This window comes from Aphelocoma coerulescens, chromosome 4, assembly GCF_041296385.1.
Source record: "Aphelocoma coerulescens isolate FSJ_1873_10779 chromosome 4, UR_Acoe_1.0, whole genome shotgun sequence".
NCBI classification, from domain to species: domain Eukaryota; kingdom Metazoa; phylum Chordata; class Aves; order Passeriformes; family Corvidae; genus Aphelocoma; species Aphelocoma coerulescens.
Genome location: NC_091017.1, coordinates 49,234,439 through 49,248,352, shown reverse-complemented (window position 1 = coordinate 49,248,352; position 13,914 = coordinate 49,234,439). Strand labels below are relative to the sequence as shown.

At 39.4% G+C, this 13,914-nt stretch overlaps 1 protein-coding gene across 2 annotated transcripts; it reads left to right on the top strand.

Moving 5' to 3' along the window:
* The first annotated feature begins 32 nt into the window (after positions 1-32).
* VPS37A (VPS37A subunit of ESCRT-I) lies at positions 33-13,824 on the top strand. 2 transcript variants are annotated; one of them, XM_069013995.1, is made up of 12 exons: positions 33-242; positions 3,751-3,825; positions 4,794-4,908; positions 5,761-5,861; positions 6,804-7,020; positions 8,014-8,084; positions 10,201-10,328; positions 10,417-10,475; positions 10,568-10,636; positions 12,593-12,736; positions 13,485-13,565; positions 13,759-13,824. In XM_069013995.1, the coding sequence occupies exons 1-11, from the start codon at positions 124-126 to the stop codon at positions 13,563-13,565; spliced, it is 1,179 nt and encodes a 392-aa protein (XP_068870096.1). In that variant the 5' UTR covers positions 33-123; the 3' UTR covers positions 13,759-13,824. The 2 variants fall into 2 exon arrangements, with proteins under 2 accessions (XP_068870096.1, XP_068870097.1); XM_069013996.1 differs by having other exon boundaries at positions 143-213.
* Positions 13,825-13,914: the final 90 nt, after the last annotated feature.

Below are 13,914 nucleotides of genomic sequence, written 5' to 3'. Positions count from 1 at the left end.
GCTCCGGGGCGGGGCAGGGGCGGTGGCGGGGCCGCCGTGGCGCGCAGGCGCGCGCGGGCGCTCGGTTAGGTGCGCGCGGTGCCGCGGGTGCCCTCGCGCCCCTCCGGTGCCGCCGCGCGCGCGATGAACTGGCTGTTCCCGCTTGCCAAGGGCGGCGCCGCCCCCGCCGCGCCGCCCGCGCGCACCGGCCTCCAGCAGCAGCGGCAGCGCCAGGTCGAGTCCCTGCGCGCCGCGCACGCCTCGTGAGTGGCCGCGGCGGGCGCGGGGGCGGGGGCGGGAGGGCCGCGCTGTGTCGCCCGTCCCGGGGCCGCGGTGGGGCCGCGCTGTGTCGGGGGGGGGGGGGGGGTGTCGTGTGTCCCTGTGCGCACACACGGGGACCCGGCTGCGCCCCGTCCCCTCCTCCTGAGGCCTGGCTGGGTCCTCGCGGCCGTGTGGGTAAACAGGGCACCCGAGCCGGCGGCGCTGCAGCCCGGGCCGGCCCAACCCCGCGCTGTCCCGGGGCCGAAGGGTCCCGCAGGGCGGGAGTGCGGTGCCGCCCGGTCCTCGCCGGAGGACAGTGGGATGTGGGCCCCCGTCTGGGAAGAAGAATTTGGAAACTGAAAGTTAAATAGGCTGTCGGGGAGGCGTCCCCGCTGGCTTTGGTGTCGCCTGGCCGGATGATCGGGCGCAGGTCGCCGTGCCTGATTTCACCTGAAAGCCTGCTAATGGGTTGTAATGCCTTCAAAGAGATGCGACTACGTGTTGGGATAAAACCTCTCTGGAAGCTGCTTGTAATAGTGTAGTTCATTAAAAGTTGAGACTAAAACAGAGCACCAAGGAGCTGTGTCTCACAGTGGCCTGCCAGTAGTGGCACAGCAATCCTGCTGACTTTGCGAACTATTTTTTCTGGTCTTGAGTGCTACTTGCTAAAAATTGGCTGCCCCTTAAGAACTGGTTTTGTTTAGATGGTCAGAAGAGGCCAGTTGTTTTTAATCCTGTTCAACATCCACAATTTTTAAAGCAAAATGCTTTACTTTGTCCTGAGGTTCTCTGTCTTGGCAGTATGCTGCCCTGTTTTGCCTAGTCTTTTAAAACTCTTCACATTTTAAAAGGAGGTCTGCATTTCATACATTTGAAGTTATATTTACAGTGAAGTAAGCATTCTACAGACATACATCTTCCTAGGATTTCTGTAGAACTGGAATGGTAGATGCCTCCAAAATTATTCAGGAAGAGGACAGAGAGTGTTTCCTGTCACATCAGACTGTCTCTAGGAGTGCAAAAGATACTTACTGCATTTCCAAGTTCAGTAAGTGTAGATCAGTTTTTGAATTACCACACAGGAAGCATAAATATGACAGTATTCTAAGTATTCTTGCTTGCATAAACTTAAGTCTGTTCAGAGCCAATTTCACAAATATTTTTGAGACAGTTCACTTTTCTAAGGAACTGCCCCTGTGGGCATGCAGGAGCTTAGTTAACTTACAAGTTTTTGTTGGGCTGGCCTTACTTGGCTTTTTGTTTAATACTGCTTTTTTTTAATCTGGCAGTGAGATGAGCTCATCCTGAATTAAGTTCCCCAAAAAGGTGATCAGTTTTTGTCAGTCTGCTTGCTGAACTGGTTTGCTACTCTTTGTGCAGGCACCAGCTCAAGTACAGGCAGAGAGGGAATGGATGCTGTAGCCAGGAATTGAGGTGGGGGGTAGGGACATGGTAGCTGCCTGAACATCATTAATTTATGAGTATCCTTGTTGCTCCTCATCAAAATGCTCAAAGTTATTGGTATGGTGTAGTTAACTAAGTTAGTCAAGTTTGGTTTGTGTTGTCTTAGGTCATAAAAACTCAGGTATGTTTGATCTTAATTTCAGTAAACCAGCTAGCTTTCCTTAACACAGTCACTCGCAGGTTTGGAGCTTGAAATAAAACCTTTGTATTTGAAAAAGAGTTTTCTTATATTTGCTGTTGTTCTAGACAAAGTTAAGAATGCATCATTTTTCCAGTGTACTCATCCCACTTGGGGAAGGGGCAGCTAAGGTTATTAGTTGAAGGTTTTTCCTAGGCAGGGTTGTAACAATTTGAACAGTTCAGTGAGGTTCTGGCTTTCTTGGTCCTCGCTCCCTATCATCATCTTCCTCCCCGGTTTCCATAGGTTGTGCACATGAGTGGAGCATAATTATATACCCTTCTCAAAAGGATTTTGCAGGAGGCTAATGAAAAGTCTGACAGATGATTACAGGGCAGGAATGTCCGTGAGAGATTCCAGGGAGAATCCTTCAGTTAAGAATGAGAAGGTGCAGATATTGGTGTGTTGTGTAACACGGTAGAACCCTTGATTTAAATTCTGTGCTGAAGATACTTGATATTTTCTTCAAACAGCATGTGCTTTCACAGGGAAAGAGCACATACTGAGTTCTCTTTGAGAGGAATAAGATCAGGCTGCAGAAAGCAAGGTTCATAGCCAAGTTAGTGTCTTACTCCCTTTTGTTCTCCAAGCTCTTAAAGATGTAGTCTTAAATTCTATGCCCCAGTAGTGCTTTGAAAGAACACAGAACACTCCTAGCACTACTCTTAACACACCTGTGCAGGTAATGTGTTTTGGGTTTTTTGAGAAAGGACTTGTATGGAGTGTATGGAGTACACTCTGGCAGTGGATGGAGGAGCATTTCTGAAGCTGGATCAAAAGATGCTTTCTGGGAACACCATCTGCCATAATTTGCCACTGGAGCTGTGTTCCCTTCCCTGTATTAAGTGAGCCTTAGGTGACAGAGAAGAATATTATTAACCAGGTGCAAGCAGGAAAAATACATGGAAGAGCAATTAGTCTGCTTTTACAGTTTGTTTTGATTCAGGCATTATAAGATGAAGCTAATTTTCTGCCCTTCTATCTCTCGTACTCTCAGCTTAGATTTGTTCGTCCTGTCTACAAATTCTGCTTCTGAGCTAAGTCTTCATCTCCACCTCCTCCACATTCTCTGGGAGGCTGTCTTTCAAAACAGTCTTCCTGTGCATAGAAATTTTAGAATGCTTTGAGTATTGAAATCAACTCTCTATTAATGCAGCTAATTTCAAGGTTTTTCGCAGTAATTTAACCTGTTGCAGAAAAAACAAATTTGGATTCAGCCTTACCAGATCTTGTAAGGCACATTGGTACTTTCAGGGGGTCTGGGTCTTGAGTGTCATTGGAGCTTTACATTGTTGCAAGTAGCTCTCCTCCAGATAATTCTTGAGAGTACTTGTGCAAGTGCATTGAGCTTGGTGCGCATAGCGAAAACTACTGTTAAATACTAGGCTAAAGCATTAAGGAAGAATGCCTAGTCTAATAAATGTTCTACATATTGGTCTGAAGGCAGTGTTGCAGAGCAATACTTGGTTGTGAACCTCATATAATGCCTTGGCAAAGTAAATGTTTAATCAGATAAAATTAAAAATATTAAAAGACACTGATGTGTCAAATTAAGCCAGTAAGGGGAGAAAGATAAAAGATGGAGATTGTTTTCAGAAGAGTGAGTAGTGTGATTTCTCCTACTATAGTTCCTTTGCTTGTGACCATGTATGAGGTTTAAAAGTTAAATCTACTATTTTTTTGTTTTAATCTTAATATTCAATATAGAATGCTGAAGACTATTAACTTATTCCAGCATTTTCAATTTTTCTTACAGGGCTTTTCAAAACTTAACTGTGTACAAATGTCTGAGGTCATGCTTGTTTCTATTAGACTTTTAGCTGTTATGTTGACCATGAAATGGATGCTAACAATTTCTTCTTTGACAGCATTGCAGAAATCCAGAAAGATGTGGAATATCGACTGCCGTTCACTGTAAACAACTTGACAATTAATATTAACATGTAAGTAGAGTGAGCTGTGTCTATGCACATCTTGAAAATTGAAATTGTTCTAAAAGAAAAAAAGCAGCAATAGACTATAAATGGCTCCTAGCACATAATTAATTTCAGGAACCATAACCTGGATTTGTATTAGTGGTTATAGTGATCTGAGTGAAACCGGTTCTGTACAAGATACAGATGTTCACCTGAGAGCAAAATCATATTTTGCTGTGCTCAGTTCCTAAGATAGCTGTGTGATTTCAGTTGAAGTTAACTAGGGGAAAATGCTTGAGGGTTTCTGATAACTTTGATTCCCTACCACTGAAAATAAACTGGACTGGTAATTTACTGGTCTGCTGTAACTCCAAACTCTTACCCTGGTGAAGCTTCTGGATCATAACTTAAGTGATTTATTGGAATATTTCCTGAGAATTTCCTTTGGGGGGATGCTTTTGGTCTGGCAAATATTGGTAGTATTCTGTTCACAAGTCTTTTATTACTTTGGCCTGCTGAGTTGGCCTGATATTCTTACAGGTTATGCTGCATTGTATTTGTAGTAATAACATTTGTAGTCAAAAATGTTCTTTTTATGCTACAGCTTCTTTGTTGTACCTCAGTCGGTCAGAGCATGGTGCTCTTAAGTGCATGGTGCCTGTATGGGCCATGCACTTAAAAGCTGGACTCAGTGATCCTTGTGGGTCCCTTTCAACTCAGAATATTCTGTGAAAATTGCTCCTTTGTTATACTACAATTTTGCCCAGTAAATGCTCTCATCAGTTTTGTGGAAGTCTGGGATTCCAGTCTGTTGGACTTCTAATTTTGTAACTGAATAATGCTTTTGTGTGCTTCATTCATTGTGGACTTCTCCATAACTGTTCTCATAGGAAAGTTATATAATTAATAGTACTTCTTCTTTGCGTAAGAAGCCTTCTTATGCAAACTTTATCATGGGGATGTCATGGTAGTAATAATTATTCTTGTATTTGCAGTTTGCTTCCACCTCAATTTCCTCAGGAAAAACCAGTCATCAGTGTTTTCCCACCTGTGAGACATCATTTAATGGACAAGCAGGGAGTATATGTGACCGGTCCATTAATAAGTAATGTATGTATAATTTGTAGCTTCACACAGATCTACTGTTAATAGCAATTTTAATAAATGTCACACGAGATTATTGTTAACCCTTCTTGTAAAAAAGATTAGTATAGATCCTAATCTCTTTCAAACTGTATTTAGGGGGCCTGAAAACAAATTCAGAAGTGTTACTAGTTACTCTTTTACTGATATCATTACTGACTTGAGTATTCCATATATCTAAAACTGTTTCAAGTTATGAAGGCTTAGAAAGTTACTAACACATTTTTTTTGTTGTTATTATTAATTGCACAGTTCCTCCAACTGCTTTCCAGTGTATTCCAAATAAAGGAGAGGGATGCTTTAAGATGGTTTTGTAACATAGTTCTTTCTGGCCTAATCCTATTAGAATGGCATCAAGGTTTTAGCTCAAATATTCAGGATTTTAATATGCTGTTCTTTTTGTCAACAAGAATGTGCTAGTTTTTTGGAGTGAATGGAGGTTCTGACTCTGTCAGAATGCAGTTAATGCCTTTGTCTTCAGATATTTTTATTTTTTTTCCTCTTCTGTTATTTTCACAAATGTAACTTGGTAACTAAAGTGGGGTTTTTTGGTTGTTCAATAGAAATGTGGTACTTCATTGATTCTCCACTGATAATGGAACATACAAAAGACTTTTAGTTTCTGTTCAATTCTGGGTGGCTTTATCACTTTATTTGGAGCCTATATATACACAGTTTGCATTAACTGGTATGTCTGAAATAGCTTTCCAGCACTGTCACATGGGTATAATAAACAATCAAGTTCAGCATATTTTGGAACTCTTGGATTCCAGACATAATTTTTCTTCTTCATTGGGTTTTGTTTTATGTTTTTACCAGTTTACAATGCATTCAGATCTTGGAAAAATTATTCAAAGTTTACTGGATGAGTTTTGGAAGAATCCTCCAGTTCTAGCTCCTAGCTCAACATCATTTCCATAGTAAGTTATCTATAAACATAATAAACGGAACTATGTCTATTAATTTTTTTAGAAGAGACTAAACCAATTATAAGGAACGCAGGGACAGGAGTAATGTAATGGATAAATTGGAAGAATTAGATTCCCTGTCCTTGCAAATTTCATGTGCATGCTTGATGACCTGATTGTTTTGAGAAGGGACACTAGATTTCATTGGACTTAGTGTATCAACATGCCTGATGTAACTTTATATCTGTTTTCTTGAAAAAGAAACTTTCACATTTTCATATGAAATCTGGAATTTGCCATACCTCATGATCTGAGCAGTTGTGGTTTTTCATATGGTGTTCATAATCTCTCAGGCTTAGGACAGTTTCTGTTGCACCATATGCAGCAGAGATTGTGTGATTTAAAGAATTGTATTAAATACACAAAAGTGAACTGAGGTGAACTGAGGTTTTCAAACTGTATCAGTACAACGGTAGTTCTCATGGTTTACAGTGATACACAGTTTAGATGCAGCTGTGGTTGTGAATTTAAAAATAATCATTCATGTTATTTAGAAATAATTACATGTGTGTTGCCCAAGCTATTAAATGCTATACCATAAATACAAACTAATGTATGACATAGATGCTTTTCTCACAACTTTAGGATGGAAACAATTTAAAATTATGCTCTCATAAATTTTTGAGAAGTAGTTTTCTCATAGTTAAGTGTGTAAGTGTGTATTTGGCTGCTCTACAAGAATGTGGATTAATGGAGTTCTGTACTATATTGCAGTATAAGACAAAAAGACTTACTGTGTTGGAAGTAAATGAGAACAGAAAATACAAAGTTAGTTTATGGTCATTTGAAGATTCATTCTTAGTCTTATATGGGGTCTGGTAATTACAACTCAAATGATAAGAAACGTGCTTTAAGCAGTTGGTTGCTCATGGTTGTGGTTTTGTTTATTTTCAGCCTTTTCAACAAACCAGCTGGAATGCCTCCTTTTGCTCCTCAGGGGTTTCCATTTCTGCCTCCATATCCACCTCAAGAAACAAACAGAACAATGGCAGCCATGCCCGTTTCTGAATCAGTTTCTTCAAGCTACACTACAGACAAGCCTGCTGCTCCCTCCTATGGCTTGATTGCTGATCTGCCACTGCCTGTTCCGACAGCAGAAGCAGTGCTTCAGGTCTGTGTGCTGAGTTTTGCTGCTTAAGCTGTCAGACACTGGGTATAAGTTCCCTTGAGGACACAGGGCATTGCTGTAAAACTCAAGGAAGCACCTGAGTCACTGCACTTCATGGTTTTGCTGGTGCTAGGAAAACAAAATTGTCATTTTGGCTTTGATGAAAAGTTTTTTAGAACTTGAAGTCAAGAGCAACAAGTTTGTCTGAGTTTCAATGAAACTAGTGTTATGCTAAAGATCTTTGATTCTTAGGGGGTTTTGTCTTGGAGCTGCACTCCCTCGTAGTGCAGCTGTAGCTGTATCTCCAACCACAGAAAATGGTTTTTTCTCTCTTTCCTGCTCAGAACCTATTAGGTGAGGGCAATGTGCAATCTCAAGCCTTTATATGTAGAGTTTTATCTTGCATGTTTATACTCAAGCTCCCTATTGCTGATGAACGCTGGAAGGAATTTTATTTTTAATAAAACTTTGTATCTAAATGTTTAGTCTTTAATCAAATCATGTTTATAGAAACAAGTTTTCTTAGGCTTGGAAGGCACTTTTCTGGCTTTGTAGAGTTTAAGTTTTCTACATTCTACGGAGACAACTGTTTTTTCCTTGTCTAAAACATTTCTTTTTTGAGGGATTATAGCTTTAAAAACCACATGAAAGAGATCAAAATGTCAATCTCCTTCTGTGTTCTCACTTCCCTGAGTTTTACTATTCCTGTGTATTTCCTCAGTCATCCAGCTGTTTTCAAATGAAGGACATGGCAAAACAATTATTTTCCTCCAAAACTGACTCGTCTTTTACGACATGCCACCCCAAACATCTTCAAGCATTTTGTTGCATTGGTTGAGTTGTCTTCTGTTCAGAGACAAGTGCTACTGCTTCTTACTGCTTTTCCTGCTTTTCTTGTTGCTGGCAAATATTCATCTTCAGTTTTTGATTAATCGGGTTAAATATAAAGAAATTGCTCTTCAAAAGCTTACTAAGCATTTCTAAACTTTGATTCAGGTTGGCCAGAACGGATTTACATACAAGATGCCTGATGTCCCTGATACCTTTCCAGAGCTCTCAGAACTAAGGTAAATTCTCAGAAGGTAGCTGAACTTTACATAGTTATTAAAAGGCAGTTACTGCTGGTCTGTATCTGATTTTTGTCAGTCTGTACACATCACTGAAAGGGTTTTGTAGAAATGATGAATAGGAGAACTACCATATACCAAAATATTGGAGTCAGAAAATAACCCAGTCTTGTATACAAATGTGCTGCTTTAGGATTTTGTTGGCGGGAACAGTACTTGATTCAACACCAGGAAAAAGAGTATTTGTTTTTGTGTTTTCTAGCTATCAGTGTTTTGCTGTTTTCTGAGGCCTTGCCAGGGGCTTAGTTTCTAGTAATTCAATGAGCTTAACTTTTGAAGGAGGAAATAGGACAGCTTGAGGCTGGTTCACAAAGTACATTCTCTTAAACTCCAAAGGACTGTAGTGCAAGGTAAACGGTGAACTGTTTTGTGGGCAGCTCAGCATGTTCAGGGGGGCCTGGGTGAGACAAATCCAGGTGGTAAGTATGCTAGCTGTCCCAGTGCAAATCACTGCTACATCTAAATACTTTATACACATACTACACAAGTACTTTCATCACCTTGTCATTATTCAAACAAACTGTATTAGTTATTATTCCCAGCAGCTTGCTCGGATCTAATGAGACAGCTTTCTAGGTCAGTTACGTGGGATAGAATAGATTACAATTCACTATTAACTCCTTCAGATCTCACATCTTTCTGGTGGTGTCATAGTTAAGCAATTGAAAACTGTCCTCTCAAGTGGGGTGGTTTTTTCTTTTCTTTCGACACCTTCCAAAGAGCCTGTTTAGTTTAGCTGGACTCAGCTGTAAGTTCTAGCAGCATCCTTATTACATAACAGCAAGTTAAGATTTTTGCAGGGAAGTGTAATTTGTTTAAACAAAACATTTTAATCAGGCCTGGTCCTTTCATGAAGACTGGATTGAAATGCCATAATTCTTCTGTTGGTAGCTGAGTTGAATGACAATGATATTGAAGCTGTTCTGAATAGTTCTGTTCGTATACATGGCAAGGTTTTGGTAGCTGGGGGGCTTTTTGAATGGCCTTTGTGAGAAAGGGTTGGGAGCTGCCCCTGTGCCAGGCACAGCTGGTTTGGCAGCAAACACACTGCAGGATAGCTGTCTGTTAGTGAAGCAGGTACTGCCTCTGAAAACATTTTAGAAATAGCAGAGGCAGTGAGGATTGAGGGGAGGAATGGAAAAGTGTGATAATCTGCAAATACCAAGGTCAGAGAAGAAGGGGGAGAAGGAGGTGCTCCAAGTGCCAGAGCAGTTACTTTTCTGCAGCCCACAGAAGTTTTGGAAAAGACCACAGTAGAACAGGTATTTTAAAAATGTACCCTGTAGCCGTGAGAAGATGTTGCTGGAGCAGTTATCCACACTGCAGTCCAGGAAAGACCCCATACTGGAGCAGGCAGATACATCCTGAAGGAAACTGCAGCCAGGTATTACCCAGACTGGAGTAGTGTCTCCTCTCCAGAACGGATTGCAATCTGTGGAGCAGGGGTAAAGTGTGAGAAGGAAGGAGAAGCAGAGATGAACTGTTAGGGACTGACTGCTAGACCTGCAATTCCCCCTTGCCCCAAGGAGGAGGCAGGGGGAGGTAGTGTTGGGAATGAAGGAATGAAGTTGAGCCTGAGGAAAAACGGAGCAAAGGGTTGTAGTTTTTTCCTCTCTTGCTCACCATCCAACTCTTACTGTAATTAACAATAAATTCAGTTAAATTTTTCCAAGTGTGTTTTGTGTGTGATTGTAATTGGTAAGTGACCTCATTGTTTTTATCTCAGCCCCTGAAATTTTCCTCCATAGCCTGTTGAGGAGGGGGACTGGGAGAGCAGCTGGGTGGGCATCTGGCAGCTGGACACAGTCAACCCACTGTAGTAGCATTATGGGAAGTAAGGCTTGAAATGGGAGATACTTTTTAACATGCTGCTTTTTAAATTCACTGCTGCACATAGTAGAGCCCACAGTCCAGGAGAAATGGGAGAAATAAGTTGTGGTCAAGTGTCGTATTTGTAAAGTCAGAAAAAAACCCTTAAACTTTGGTAGAAATTAATTATTTTACATGTGGTGTTTTCTGTTAGATTTATATCTACTTTCTTTCTGTTTGAATACAGTATATCACAGCTGACCAGTATGAATGAACAAGAGGAGGTGTTACTGGAACAGTTTGTGACTCTTCCACAACTGAAGCAAGTCATTACTGATAGAGATGAGTTAGTGAAAAGCATTGAAGAGTTGGCAAGTAAGCTGTCAAAATGTTAACATGTGTGACTGTGTTCTGTGAACTAAATCCTTTAAAAAAAAGTAGTAATGGTGATTTTATTTTCCAGAAAAAAACTTGTTGCTGGAGCCTAGTCTTGAGGCAAAAAGACAGACAGTGTTGGATAAAGTAAGTGAACAATAAAGTCATCTTCAGATATATTAGTGGTGATATCTAGGGTTTTTTCAAAGTGACAGTGTTCTTTTTCTTCTTCCTTCCAGTATGAGGAACTCACGCAAATGAAAGCAGCCTTTGAAAAAAAGATGCAAAGACAGCATGAACTTAGTGAGGTATAATTCCTATATGTCAACCTTTAAGAATATTTCGGTAAATCTGAACTTTTGATTTGCCTCTTTAACCGTTAAGAATATTCTTTTGGTTAAACTGATTTAATATGAAGTAGATTAAGTATTTCATGCAGTATGAAAAAAATGGGATGATGTACCAAAAAGTTGAAAGCAAAACAATGGATTTTTTGGCTGGGTTGTTTTTTTTTTTACTGCTACAATAGAAGCAAAGTTGGAAGAAAAGAGTGATGTTCATCTAGAGCTGTTTAGTACAATCCTGGTCCAAACCAGTTTTAAGAATAGAATAATTTTAAAAGAAGACTTGTTCAATTAATGCTACTCATTTAACATAATGAGCTTGTAAAACTGTATCAGATGAAAGTGTTCAATAACTTCAGAAACATAAATTCTGCACTTCACTGGGCATGCTTACTTCGGGCAGTATGTTTTATGTGCTGTCAAACCTTGCACATTCTTCAGCACAAATAGGATAAAGCTATTACTTCAGAAAGTATTGGAGGAGAATAATTTCTTGGTATGTTTACCAGGGTATTTATTAGAAGATGTAACTTCTAATAAACCACTTTCTGCACTAAAATCTTCATAATTTGCAAGACTCATCACCTGAGAATGCAACAGTCCATTAAATTAGCATGCATAGTACCTGAATTTCAGAATGCCCCCAAAATAATAAAATACAAAATAACAAAAAAAACCCCAAAAAAGTTGCATGACAGCAAACCAAATGACTTCATAGATGATCTACATGTATTAGAGGTTTCCTCACTTGAAGATCAGAACAGTCTGACTCCTAATGCCTCCTTTGACTTTAAAGTGGGCAGAGGTAGTTCACATTGATAAACCTTCTATTTTTGGAAGAAACCACTTAAGAACAGGACATAATATCCCACTGCTGTATTCTTTTTTCTAAGTTAGATTTGCTGATTCAATTTAATGATGGATAGGAGGCTGAGAGTTGAGGAGTAGAGGCTGAATTTTTCTGCTTTTTTTCCCCATATATACTATAGCTTCATGTATTGATGTTTGCTGTGCGCTATGTGGTATCTCTTGCCATCTTTCCTTCAAATTTCCAGACCAGTATTTTTACTTGCACTGTGAGTGAATTTTAGTCATCTTTTATTAGAGCAAACTCTCCATATTTTGGACAAGATTAATTTAACAGGAAATTTTTGATTACATTTTGATTACATTTTATAGTACATAAGTAAAATATTTTTCATAGGGTAGATGAAGGTTAGGCCAAGCATCTAAAATCTATAAATACCTTAATTTTGCAGTTCTGGCTCTGTACAGACTCCTACTGGATGTGAATCATGTCCTGATTAACTGCCCAGACATATTAGAGAAAAAATAATAACATTGTATGCAATAAACAAAAGGAATGTTTGAGGTTTATAAGAACAGAAAAATTAGTATACTGGTTTAGGTTAGCAGCCCATCTACTTCTTCAGTAGGTGCTTTTTGCTTTCCTGTCTTCTTCTCCACAATCATTTCAAGGGTATTTAAAAGCTGAACAGTAAGTGCTTTTTTACCTTTTTATACTTTTCAGGTTCACAACTGATTTTCAAAAGTAGATCCTATTTATTGAAGACACTTGAAATGTTAGTTCTACTCAGAAATCATGCACTTGAGAACTTGTCAGATTTCCAGGCTGGATGCTTTTCTACAGTGTAGGGTAAAAGTTGAAAAACTTTATTCATTTGTGTGAATGACTGTGTATCAAGACCTAAACTAGCAACATTTTTCTTACATTGAATCCTTTCTAGTTTAACAAGCTATGCTGTTTCTTGGAGATGGAGCTTCATCTGGTTACTTAGGCTTTTATGTAGTAAATAGTGCTCTATACACACGTTCCATATTTATATAGTCATTTATCTTATTGGAAATGTAAGTTTTAATGGACAGATTAATATTACGTTGGACTTTTTATTTTTTTAGAGTTGCAGTCCAAGTGCTCTGCAGGCCAGACTTAAAGTAGCTGCTCATGAAGCTGAAGAGGAGTCTGACACTATTGCAGAAGACTTCTTGGAAGGCAAAACAGAGATAGATGACTTTCTTAGTAGTTTCATGGAAAAGAGAACGGTATGTAATATACAAATAGTTCTAATCCAAGACATGTACAACACACAGGGAATAAGTTTAGGCCTTTTTTTTTAAGAGTTTGAGCAGTCCTGTAATTCAGAACAGTGCTTTAGTGAGCTTTGACAGAAGGAAAAAAATATCCTTAAATGGCTTCAGTCTATTTAGACTATAATCTGCATGCTAAAGGCACATATTTTTAGGACAGGAGTGCAAAGGTGTCCTGTGTTAGACCTTATTCATGTGTTGTTGCAGATATTTTTGTGCCAGTTTCTTCTATATCTTGTATAGATACAGGGGAAGATAGCCACATGCTAAATTTCAAATTTGGAATGTTGACATAAACTGACATGTTGCATTAAACAACCTTCCTACATTAAAACAATGTTTTATTTATGAAACTTCTTAAATTCTGTTGATGGCTATCATCAAGTAAGTAACTGAGGTTCAAAACCCACGGTTCTTGCTCATGCTGTGACAAAAGTAACTTGCCGAGTAGTCTGCCTTTCTTTAAAGATGCCCAATAAATGCATTTTATGACATTGGAAACGATCCTCTTGTAAGCACTTTTGGATGGAATAATGTTACCAATATAGACTGTTTTTCAGCCCGAAGCTTGGAAGGGAGGTAGGTCAGGCGGGTTTTCTTTTTTTAAAGGGCCCGTAAAGTAGCTAAATCATTAAGGAGAAACTGCTGTATGCATTGTAAAAAATTGCATTTAGAATTCAGTCTTGTGTGTCTTGTTTCATAGCTCTGCCACTGCAGACGAGCCAAAGAGGAAAAACTTCAACAGGCAATAGCAATGCACAGCCAATTTCATGCTCCGCTATAGGTACACTTCGTTTTTTAAACAATTTACCTTATTGTTACACACTTGGTAACTGCAAATGGATTTGTTACAGTGCTTAGTGTTCTAATAACACTTCTGTGGAAATCAAGTATGTCCTGCATCTGTTGTTACTTGTATTTAAAACGTAACATCTGGAGAAATTAAGATATCTAACTATGGAAATTTGTCTTTACAGACTTCCTGCAAACTACACCTGCCAAGAGAACGAATGAAAAACCCAATAAAGCACACTTTTTAATAACTATTATTTGCAAATAAGCATTTCATCTTACCTGGTTGTATTTATAGAAGAGATTGTATACAGAGTTGGGATGGTTTTTGTACAAATTAG

Coding starts and splice junctions, on each gene's coding strand:
- VPS37A (XM_069013995.1), top strand. CDS start 124: ATGAACTGGCTGTTCCCGCTTGCCAAGGGCGGCGCCGCCCCCGCCGCG. Junction 7,021..8,013: donor CAGCAGAAGCAGTGCTTCAG/GTCTGTGTGCTG, acceptor ACTTTGATTCAG/GTTGGCCAGAACGGATTTAC. Junction 10,329..10,416: donor AAGCATTGAAGAGTTGGCAA/GTAAGCTGTCAA, acceptor TTTATTTTCCAG/AAAAAAACTTGTTGCTGGAG.